At 42.7% G+C, this 12,352-nt stretch overlaps 1 protein-coding gene across 11 annotated transcripts in view; it reads left to right on the top strand.

Moving 5' to 3' along the window:
* The window catches only part of HIVEP1 (HIVEP zinc finger 1), a 151,740-nt gene extending 140,357 nt beyond the window's left edge, over nt 1–11,383 (top strand). For all 11 annotated transcript variants that reach the window (XM_057554949.1, XM_057554941.1, XM_057554947.1 and 8 more), the window contains 2 exons: nt 7,388–7,899; nt 9,497–11,383. In XM_057554949.1, the coding sequence (XP_057410932.1) occupies nt 7,388–7,899; nt 9,497–10,672 (1,688 nt within the window). In that variant the 3' untranslated portion in view covers nt 10,673–11,383. The remainder of the gene's footprint in view (nt 1–7,387; nt 7,900–9,496) is intronic.
* Nucleotides 11,384–12,352: the final 969 nt, after the last annotated feature.

Here is a 12,352-nt window from a genome sequence, read left to right as displayed (position 1 = left end):
TAATTAGCCCTTGTTTTAGTTGTGATCAGATAGCGCTGGTCTGTCTGTAGTACTAAGCCGGGTTCTCTCGCTGTCTCGATGGCTAGAACCGGAGTAGAGACATTCAGGCATCATACGTACAACCGAATAAGAATTGCAAGAATAGGTACAAGATACAAGGTAAGAATAGTGTTAGGTGCCAGATATTTAAAGAGTGTGTGTGTGTGTGTGTGTGTGTGTGTGTGTGTGTGTGTGTGTGTTAGGATGTATTTTGGAGAAATTACCTGTGCCTTTAAATTAAACAAGAGAAGTGTTGGAATTTGTTTCAATTAATAGTTTCCTGTTAAATAACGGGAAAGAAAAAAATTGCTTGTCAGAAAGAGAAGTCTTGATGAGTATAATAAGAACAGCAGGGAGATGGAGATTGTGCAGGCTTATCTGAATGAGACAGAATATTGGTGTCAGTAGAGTAAAATAAAGGTCCTGGAGCATTGGCAAATAGGTTTTTTTCTTGATGTCATTTTTTAAAAGGTTATTTTGGTCTTTGTAGAAAGTCGAAAAACTAGTAGAGTTCCTGTATATTCTTTACCCAGCCTCCCCTGTGCTAGCGTCTTACATAACCAAGAACATTTGTCAACACTAAGAAATTAACCTCAGCTCAGGATTGCTAACTAAAGCACAGGACTTCCCAGTTCTTCCCCTGATGTCCTTTTCCTGTCCCAGGCGCTCCTTCAGGATCCCACGTCACACTTGGTCGTCATGGCTCCTCCAGCGCGTCCCTCAGTCTTTCTTGTCTTTCGTGACCTTGACATTTAGGGAGAGCACTGATCAGTTATTTTGTAGAACGTTCTCAATTTGGGGTTTTCTGGTGCATGCTCACGGCTGGATTGAGGTTATACATTATTGGGGAGGCGCCATAGGGTGGTTATGCTTTTCCTAGTGCATCATCTCGGGGGCACCGTATGTCAGTATGTATTACTGGTCATGTTAACCTTCTTTACTCGGCTAAGGTGATGTCTGCCAGGGCTAGCTACTGTAAACTTACTGTTGTTCCCTTTATAAATATTAAATATTTGCGGAGATGCTTTAAAACTATGCAGGTACCCTATTTATGCATGGATGGATCTTGCCTGTGGTAAGTATTGCTATGGTGTTCTGATTTATCCATTAGAATTTTTCTGCAAGGAAAAGTTACCATTTCTCCATTAGTTCATTCATCCATCCATTCATTTACATCGGTATGGACTCAAGGTTATGTATTTTATTCTTTGGGTTATAATCCAGTTCTGTTATTTATTGCGTAGCTCAAGTTCTCATTGACCATTGAGAGCTCTTTGAGGTCTGTTCCTGTGCCCTTTCAACATGCTGCTGCTTTTTTTTTTTCTTTAAGCGGTTCCTTACTTTTTTTTTTTAATTTTTATTTTATTTATTCATTTATTTTTGGCTGTGTTGGGTCTTTGTTGCTGCGCCCAGGCTTCCTCTAGTTGTGGTGAGCGGGGGCTACTCTTCGTTGCGGTGCGCAGGCTTCTCATTGCGGTGGCTTCTCTTGTTGCGGAGCACGGGCTCTAGGCGTGTGGGTTCCAGTAGTTGTGGCAGGCAGGCTCAGTAGTTGTGGCTTGTGTGCCCTAGAGCGCAGGCTCAGTAGTTGTGGCGCACGGGCTTAGTTGCTCCTAGGCATGTGGGATCTTCCAGGACCCAGGCTTGAACCCATGTCCCCTGCATTGGCAGGCGGATTCTTAACCACTGCGCCACCAGGGAAGTCCCAGTTCCTTACTTTTTGACACCCAAGATGTTCCAGCCATGGAATTCACCATTTCCCCAGGGACCCCTGGTTCACTTTACTGGAGAATGGTATTTAGGAACCAAGATCTAGCCGCTAGGTGGTGTGTCTCTGGCTACTAACCTGTCACTGCTTCTAGCCCCTTTCGTTGGATAGAGCTGGGAAATATGCATAGTTATGCTAACTCGTACATATACGTACATCTGTGTTTATTTCTGTATCTGTGTATGTGTACGCGCACACGCACACATACACACAAATGAGAACGTGAGTCCACACTGATAATTCCAGTTCCGGTCCAGTCCCACAGAGTTTATTTTAGCCTGCTCCATTTCCTTTTTGTTTCTTTCACCAACAGTGGGAAACCTGGTTCTCATCTACAGTATGTTCACTTATTTGTTCAGCTCTAGCATACCAATAAACTAGTTCCAGAAATGCTGACCCGCCTGTGAAAAACAGGTTTACAATCACAGCATAGTGTCTGTGTGCAGCTCTTTTTGTCTTTAGCCTTCACATTGTCTGGTCAGAACCCCCTTTGCCAGGGTTACCTAGGTCGTGATTGTGGAGTTCATTTGTACTCAGCCATCTGTCTCAGCTTGCATTTCATCTTAGATTTCCACCACATCCTGGTTAGTTATGTTTGTATTTGCACACCCTACAATTCACCTTAGGGTGCACAGTTCGGTGGTTTTCGACAAATGTGTACAATTGTGTGTCCAGCCCCACAGTTCCACAGAGAACAGTCCCATCGCCCCAAAATTCCTCTGCGCCACTTCTTTATGGACACCTCCCCACACCCAACAGCCCCTAGCAGCCACATGATGTCTTTTCCTCCCTGTATTCGTATGTTTTCCAGAGTGTCATATGAAAGGAATCAAAATAAGGAGCTTTGGGGGTCTGGCTTCTTTCACTTAGCAGAATACGTGTGAATTTGTCCATGTTTTTGTGGGCGTCAATAGTCCATTCCTCTCTATTGCTGAGTAGTATTCCGTCGTATTGATGCGCCGTAGCTTCGTAGCCGCTGGCCACTTGAAAGACACCTCTATTATCTCCTTCCTGCTCCTTGCTTCTGGCTTAAGTTTGATTGTCTTTTTCTAATTTCTAAAGCTGAGAACTTAGATTATTTATTTGAGACCTTTCTTCTTTTCTAATAGAAGTGTTGGATACAATAAATTTCCCACTAACCACTGCTTTAGCTGCATCCCACGAATTTTGAACGTTATATTTCGGTTTTTATCCAGTTCAAGATATTTCTGACTTTTCTTTGAGACTTTCATTTCTGACTCATGGATTATTTAGAAATGTGTTATTTAATTCTGAAATATTGGGGGATTGTTCAGATATCTTCCAGTAACCGATTTCTAGGTTATTCTGTTTTCAAGCAGAAACGTAAGTATGATTTCTATTCATTGACATCTGTCGAGGTTGGCTTTGTAGCTCAGAATATACACGTTGGTGAATGTTCCACGTACACGTATAAGGAAAGCGTATTCTGCTCTTTGGGTGGAACGTAACTGTTAACTAGGTCTAGTTGGTTGACAGTATTTTTCAAGTCTTCTGTGTTCCTACTGATTTTCTATATACTTGTTTCATCAGTTACTGAGAGTAGAGTGTTTAAGTCTTCAACTGCAATTGTGGATTTGTTTATTGCTTTTTTGTTTTAGCCTCATTTAGCCTTATTTTGAAGTTCTGGTTTCATTGCTACACATTTAGGATTGTTGTATGTTCATGGAAAGGTAACCCTTTTATCATTATGTAATGTTCCTGTTCATCCTTGATAATATTCCTTGTTTTGATGTCTGCTTTTTCTGATATTAGCATATAGTTTTTGCAGCTGTATTTTAGCTAATTTTTAAAGGTATATCTTTCTCCAAACTTTACTTTCAATCTATTATGTTTTTATATTTAAAATGGATTTCTCATCCATAATATATACTCGGGACTTGCTTTTTTACCCAGTCTAGCAGTCTCTCTCTTTAAATTCATGTGTTAGACCATTCCTTTTATTTTTATTTTTCATGTAGTTGGAATAAAATCTATCATGTGCCAGCTGTTTCCTATTTGCTTCATTTTTTCCTTCTTTTTATGCCTTAATTAAGCATTTTTATGGTTCTGTTTTTCTCCTCTGTTGACTTATTTGTGTCTTTTAAGAAAATTTAGTCGTCTGCCTTCAAATAATATTCCATTACTTTACATGTAGTGTAAAGACTTTATATAACAGTGTATTCACAATTCCTCCTTTTCATCCTTTGTGCTATTATTGTCATACCATTTACATTTACACATGCTATAAACATGTAGTACATTTTTACTACTGTAGACATTAAATTATCTTTTAGAACAAGCAATTAAAATTTTTTTTTAATTTTATCTTCATTTATTCTATTTCCGTTGCTTTTCTTTTTTGGGGGGTAAATATGAGTTCCCATCTGATACCATATTCTCTGTGCCTAAAGAGCTTCCTTTAACATTTATCATCAAGTAGGTCTGCTGGCAGTGGATCTCCTCAGTTTTTGTTTTCTAAGAAAGTTTGTATTTCTCTTTCATCTTTGAAAATTATTTTCAATGAGCATAGAACATAGAATTCTGGGGTTTTTTGGTTTTGGTTTTTCTTTTTTTTCCTTTCTTTCTTTTCTTATCATTGTTACTGTGTTTTTCATTGCTAGCATTTTTTTTTTTTTTTTCATAGTTTCATCTCACAGATGAAATTCCCACTTGGTAGTATATGTTGTTCACCTTTCTCATTCGAGCCTTTAACATATTGGTCAATTATTTTAAATTTTCTGAAAGTTCTAACATCTGTATCATATCTGACTGGTTCCGATTGCTTTTCCTCTTCTGCGTATATTTTTTCTTGCCTTTTTGTATGCCTTGTAATTTTTGTTGCAAGCTAGACATCTTGCATAAGACAGTAGAGACTAATGTAAATGGTTTTTATGCCTAGCAAGGCCCTTTGTGTGGGAGTTAGAGCCTTTCTAGTCAGGAGTTGGACTGGGTTGGAGAGATTTGTTGTTGTTAAGGTTACCGTCAGAGCACCAAAGGCTTCAGATTCCTATAGAGCCACTTCCTGTTTGGGGTGGGGGTTGGATTATAAGAGAAATGCTTGTTCCATTCCAGTTTTAGGTCTTTCCTTTGTGCTATGCCTCAGAGAGGGTGCTCTACACACTCTATTCTTCTCCTGGTCCTCTTGCAGCAGTATTTTGCTGTCACCTCTCATTTCAAGCTCCTTCACTTGGCGTTAGCGGGCGAAGAGGAGGCTGGGATGCCACCTCTGTTCTGATGCAGCCTCAGCCTTCTACGTGCGCCGTGTTCTCAGGTTTCTGGACTGTGGCCCTCTTGTTCTCCTTCCCTAGCTCAGCTGTTGTGGTGGACTCAGCTGGCAACCTTGTCCCTCCTTAAGGAGTAGAGTTGTGTTTTTTTCTGTTATTCATTCCCTTTCCCTACTGCAGTAAGTTTTCACCAAAGTCCCAAGGGCAGCAATGCTTGTTGCCCTCCTCTTCACAGGACCAAGTGTTTGTTCCCTAGTGGAGAGAGGGGAGATGGACCTAGGGGGATTTCCTTGCCCCTCCTAAATGCTGCTCCTCTCCCCCGGATCTGGACCACAATGGATACTTAGTGCTCTTTTCTGTGAGTGCTTGAATATGGTGTTCATGACATAGAGCCTGCAAGAGAATGTAGCCCCAGAGGAGTCACACAGCCCTCCCAGCCCACGCTTGGCTCTAACCAGTCTGTCAACCATTTAGCTGACCTCCCCCGACCCGTGTCCTGCTGCATCTGCCCCAGATGACACAAGCATGTGTCTCCTCTCTTCCTACAGACACTGTCTCTAGAGTTTGGGCTGTTTGATTGCCTGGGACTTCAACCTTATGATGGGTTTAAGGAAAGTCATAAATTTAAAGTTAGGCCTGTTATTAAAAAAAAAAAAAAAAGAAGTAATAGCTTTTACGATAAAGCAAGTCTCACTCTAGTCAGGCTTTGTGGCAGGGTTGGCTCTGATGAAATCAGCCTCCCTCTCCAGTAACCTGTTCCCTCTCGTCAGTCATCCAGTTTCTTCTGTTTTGTTTTGATTTTTTTCTACTTTCTCCTTTGAAAGAAAAATTTTTTCTCTTATTAAAATCTCTAAAAATACATCTGATTCGGCATTCATGTGGCAAACTCAAAATATATGGGGGAATGACTCTCTAATTTTAGCATTTCAAACATCAGACGAGGTATCAGAGAGGGATCTGTGAGGCAGGACGCAGGGCATCTACCCGGAAATCACCCATTCCACGTCCAGCATGGGCATCTGGTGGGATTCAATAGATTGGTGTTATTTTATGTATGATTTTACAGCAAAATTGTAGAACCCATAAATCAAAAGACATGAAATCACATATTAAAGGAATCTAAATGTATATGTTTTGTGTTTGAATGTTTTAATTATAAAAAGTAACATATGCTTGAGATAAAAAAACATAAAAGTTCTAGTCTGTTCTATCTCCTAGAAATAATCATCCTCAAATGTGTTGGTGTTGATGCTTCAAGACTTTTCTCTAAGAACTTATCTTTGTAATATAGAAAGAGTAGTAAATTAATATGCAAACCATTTGGAAAACCCAGGAGATATACCTATTAATTATTTCTCTGTTTACATTTTTTTCTCTTCAAAAAGAACATATAAATGCAGCGTGTATCACAGCTAAGTTGAACATGGTCTGATGCCTTCTTTATTATAGCCCAGTGACAATGAATTGGGGTAGAGATTTTGCATTCCTCCTCCATTTAACTTTTTAAACTTTATTAGCTTTCTAAGGGAAAGTACCTCTAATTTTGCAAGATTTTGAATAGATAAGGTTTTAAATCAAATTTCACGTGAGCTTATGAGATATTTGAAACTATTCCCTGGATTATCTTGAATATTCCTTGTTAAACATAGTCTCACATGACATTATAAGGCTGATATTAATGACTTTGAATCAATGTTCCCCTTCCTGTGAGAAGTGGGTTGAGTCATTATAGAAAAAAATGATGGGAAAATTTAGTACCTTTCTCAGTTAAAAAAAAAAAAAAGTACAAGGATTAAATATTACAGAATATTACTACTCAGAGGACAGTGGAAATATGCCTAAACTACTATTCAAATATAAAGGAAAATTATTCTGTTTGCAAATATGAAATACCATCATTTTTTGGGTTTTGTTTTCATTTGTTCAATAAAAGGGAGATGCAAACAAGTAGATAGAGAGAAAGAGCTCAGAAAAAGAGTTGCAGTGAACTCTTTGTTAATTTTCTTTATATAGTTCAGTCTTCTTTTGCAGGTTTTACGAGTATAATATTTGAGGCCTTTATTTCTGGTTTTCGTTGCGTATCGCCCTCTGCCTGTCTGCTCCTGTGAGGTTCATTTCACGTTCTACATCCTTAACAAGCCTCCCTGGCCACGCCCCGCTCTGTCGGCGCCTCACTCCTCTGATTCCTGCTGCACAGACTGACCTCCCCATGTCATTCTCCTCGACTAAACTGTAGGCTTTTTATGGGTAGAGCCCTTGCCTTGAACATTCCTCACAGTATTGCCAAGCTTATAAAAAAGAAAAGATTGCATTCGACCACTTGCATTCTATAACATACCCTCTCGGTTGTTTTTATCAGATGAAAAACAAAGATTCAGTTACGAGCGGTCTGGATATGATCTTGAAGAATCCGATGGGCCAGATGAGGACGAGAACGAGAACGAAGACGAGGATGAAGACAGCCAGGCCGAGTCGGTCCTGTCGGCGGCCCCCTCGGCCACGGCCAGCCCGCAGCACCTTCCGGCCAGAAGCAGCCTCCAGGACTGTCGGGGTGCTGACGAGGACGTCAGGATTCCCGATTGCTTTTCTGGGGGACACACGGACCCGATGGATGTTCTCCCGAGAGCGTTGCCCACCAAGATGACCGTGCTTAGCACGGTGCAGTCAGACTACGGCGGGAAGCCGGGGTCGCCAGTGAGGACCAGGCAGCGGGCTGCTGGGGACGAGGGTGAGGCGGCCGCTCCTGGAGACTCTGCCAGGTCACCCGAGGCTGCGCCCAGGTCCCCGTGTCACCAGATGTCTGTAGACTATCCCGAATCCGAAGAGATCCTGGGAAGTTCTGTGGCAGGAAAGGCTGTTGCTTTAACACAGGTAATAACTTGGTGGTTTTCTTTTCGTTTAACCTATTTAATATGGGGAACCTAATGACTTAAGAAATCAATGCACTTAAATTACTCATTTATAGCTAAGTCAGTTTCTTTAACCTTATGTTTTTGTTTGATTTAAGGCCAAAGGACATTTTTGTCCTTCGGATTCTTGTTAGGTATTTCAGTCAGAGTTCGTATATTGTATTATAAGTCTGTAAAAGAACCAGTATATTTACAGTATACTCATTTGTTATTATTTGGTTTTTTTTAAAAAAATCTTGGAATAAGAAATACGTGTGTGCCAACAGAGAATGTGAGTCTTGGGACCTACGTATTCCACGGCTTCCTCTGAGATGATCTTCCACTGGCATCGATGTGATGGATTTGCACTAAATTATCTGAACATTTTGCATTTTGCCCCTGTTAGCAGGCAGCTACCAGTTTCCATGGCAAAGTTAATGTGACCCAAAAAACAGATTAAGAAGTTCACTTTGCTTGAATGATCAAATTGCTGTGACAGCTTAGGAAAGCTTCCTGCCCAAGAACTAGCTCAGGGCCAGACTCAGGCCTCGGGAAAGTCACCCTCCATGTGTGCTGTAATGATTTCCTGCTTTTACAAACCCTGGTGGGCTTGTGAGGAATCCTTTCTTCTCTCTCATAGACAGTTCTTTTACCTCTGGTATGGATTGATAATTGTAATAGGATCTATTTCTAAATGCGGCAGATTTTGGTTTGCTGGGTAACACTGGAGAAAACTAAAAAGACTGTGAAAAGATTGGATTTCTGTAGCCTATCCTACGTTAATATAATTTAATTAAATTACGTTCCTATTTAAGTAACATTAATTAAATTAGTATATACATTAATGTAGTTCTATAATACGGATATATCAAGAAAAAGCTAATATTTATATGATAATCTTGGGTGGAAGGGAGGATTGGTGAGATTTATCCCTTCTACTCACATTTCATTACTTTCATATTAGTCACCTGTGCTCTAACCTTCTCTATCCCCAAATCTCTCACACACCTGCCAATGGCTGGAAATCTGGTTTTCAGTAGACATTTCATACACTTAGAATAAATGAACAAGTGAAAACTGCAGACCTTTTCGTTAATGGCGGCTCTTTATTTCATAAATGAAGAGTCCTCCAGTTACTTTTTCCCCCTGAGTCGATACTCATAGCCAACTAATATCTCAAAATTTCTCAATAACTCCTACTAATCTCTAAAATAGGGTGGAGCCCGTGGTGCCAACAATAATAAAAACAACAACAGTGGAAGAAGAATTATGGCCCCCTCTCAGGGTTAATTTCAGTGTAACTGAGATGATATCCAGGAAATTTGTTTGAAAAATGTAAAGTACTCTACAAAACTTGTTGCTGACCTTTGTAAAGAGATGAAGAGTGTAATAGGTTTTAAGTTGGAAATTTATTGTTTAAATCAAAATACAACTTTTAGCAGCAAGCTTATCGTTTTTATAAAATACAAGTGTACATACTTTTACCTCAGGAGGAATAGACTTTATGGGAGCTAAAAATTTTAGCTCAGTGACTAATAAGGAAGCTCTGCCATCAAGGACCGTTCCGTCTTGTCTTTTAGGGCCCGTCATCCGTGAGCCTTCCTCCTCGGGGCACTGAGCGCAGCCCTCAGCCGGGAGGGGCACCTCCTTGCGCGACCTCGCCTCGGCCCGGCGCTCAGGAGCCGAAGCAGCAAGTCACTGTCCGTCCGCCTCCAGGCCTGCCTTCTCCCCAGACGCGTCTGTTCAGCCACCTTCCTCTGCATTCCCGGCTGCAGTCAAGGACACCATATAATATGCTTCCGGTCGGGGGGATCCAGGCGGTCCCTGCCGGCCTCACATACTCCACGTTCGTACCCATCCAAGCTGGGCCAGTGCAACTCACGATCCCCGCTGTCAACGTCATTCACAGAACTTTGGGCACCCCCGGGGACTTGACCGCAGAAGTGTCCGGCGCTACCAGCCCCTCCGGAGTGGCTGAATTGAGCAGCGTGGTGCCCTGTATTCCCATCGGCCAAATCCGCGTGCCGGGCCTGCAGAACCCGAGTCCGCCGGCCCTGCAGCCCCTGCCGGCACTGAGCATGGAGACCGTCAACATTTTAGGCCTGGCCAGCGCGAACCTCGGCCCGCAGGTGCGCCCGCCCGGGCTCGCTCTGAACGCCGCCGCCGTGGGGCTGCAGGTGGTGACCGCCAACCCTTCCTCCCAGAGCGGCCCCGCCCCCCCGGCGCCCATCCCGGGCCTCCAGATCCTGAACATCGCCTTGCCCACGCTGATCCCCTCCGTCGGCCAGGTCACCGTGGACGCCCAGGGAGCCCCCGAGAGGCCCGCTCCCCCAAACAGAGCCCGGGAGGCGCCGCCCAAGCAGCCCTCGGCCGCCGGTGCGCACCCGGGCGGCGGGAGCGCGTCGCCGCAGGGCTCGCCCCGAGTCCCGCGGGAAAACGCACCGAAGGGTTTAGATCCACCTGCCCCGGCCAGAGACCACGCCAGGCGGGACGGCTCCAGTCGCCTGGACGCGGGGACGGCCGCCTCCGGGAATCTCTCGAAGCCCCGGCACGAACTCCCTGCCGCGCCGGGCAAACCAGCATCCGGGCCCCTGCCGTCCGGCCGGCAGCCTCGCCCCCTGGACCGGGAGGGACCCGCGGCCCGGCCCCCGGCCACGCCCCCAGCCCCGGCCCCGCCCCCGGCCCGGAGGCAGGCCGCGCAGTTCAGCGATGTGAGCAGCGACGAGGACGAGGACAGGCTCGTGATCGCGACCTAGGGGCGTTTTATTTGGGGGTTTGGGGTTTTGTTTGGTTTTTGGTTTTCTGGAATTTTTTTTTTTTTTTTTATAGAACACTTACAGGTTTCTTTGAAAACCCTCCTTTCCTTAAAGCACATTTTTCTGACATAAACTCATGACTAATCTTTGTGCAATCATGAACTTTTGACCAATAATTGTTGTTTTGTGTCAGCTCCAGCCATTTTTGTACATGTTGTATAGACAATTGTGCCTTTTAGGAGTTTTATGTTTAGAAACTGTACACATTGTTGAATATCTATATACATAAAATATATATTATATATGTATATGAAAACCAGGTAGTTATTTGTGTTTAGCAAAAAAAACCTGTCAAATAAATCCAATGATTAAATTATATGTTGCACTGTTAAATATAAATTTTTATGGCTGTGGGACAGAGTTTCTGTGTATAAATTAGTACGTGACCTCCATATTTATTGTATTCATATTAGTCTTTGAAAATGGGTCTGTCCTTCTTGCGTAAGACAGTAACTTTACACTTCAGACAGAGTTTCTGTGTTATGTTTCAGTAAAATATCGTTTACTGACTTTACTATCGTTTTAGTTGTGCTTTCTTTATGTCATGTAGGGGCCAGCAACCTACATTCGGAAGATAGCCCTAGGTTAACATTCCTTCCACACTTGCCCCCCTCCACCCGTATTTTTGAGAAATGGGGGCTTTATAGTGGTGTTACTGCTGTGTGAAACTCACTGAAATCCATTTAGCCAAGTGACCAATTTTTACAACTTGTGAGGAATAATTCTGTAGCTATTAACTTACGAGGAGATTCAGTACTTGAGAACATTTTCTGTAAGTATACATAGCATGCGGACAGAAATGGGCAAAGTCCCTAAAGGTGGATATGACAGCTTCTGGGAATTGTAAAATAAGTTATAAAACAGTCTTCCGGAGAGCTCGGCTTGGGTGAGGCGCATGAAACCCCGAACCTCAGGTATCAACCCAGGTCTGGGCTTGAGCCTGGCCTCTTCTTTCCCTCAGCCCTGATCGTTATACCAGGAGACGTCTGTCCAGTACCAAACTACAGGGGGTCCGGGATTTACAGAAGAACCAAATTCAGACTTCATAATTACTTCAGTTGACTCTTTAGAAACGATTACTCCCTGTCCTGAGAGGTTTAACTTATTCAGAAAAATGGGAAGGGTACCCACAATTACCACTGCAGTGCAGTGATTTGCATTATTACCTGAGCATTGTAGATGCTTCATTTGTGAAAAAAAATGTTTTAATGTTGGAATTTGATTACTTAGCACATTATTAAGGCAACGTGTTCATGTTTTTAAAGGCCTATGCTGTGAAGATTTCAGCAATACAAAGTTGGTGAGACAACAGCGCATGAGGGAAATATTCTAAGGAATTTGGAGTCCTCCTTTTAGCCAGCCCCTGCTTCAAATCTGGGACTTTGGGAAAAGTGCCTGTCATCTGGGCCTGCGGGCTCTAATCTAAATTATGATCTCTAAAATGTGCCCCAGCCCCAGTAGGCTGTGACAGATCAGTGATGCTTTTGATGCATGCTTCAATTTACATTTATACTTTTCCACAGATTAAGTAAAATTCTCAAAAACAATGAAACTACGTTTTATATCCCAAGATGTATTTGAAAAGAATTCTTGACACTTCTGTCATAGGAATTGTATTGC

This window comes from Balaenoptera acutorostrata, chromosome 10 (assembly GCF_949987535.1).
Source record: "Balaenoptera acutorostrata chromosome 10, mBalAcu1.1, whole genome shotgun sequence".
NCBI classification, from domain to species: Eukaryota; Metazoa; Chordata; class Mammalia; order Artiodactyla; family Balaenopteridae; genus Balaenoptera; species Balaenoptera acutorostrata.
Note: the sequence above shows the minus strand (reverse complement) of the source record. Positions and strands in the feature narration are given on the sequence as shown.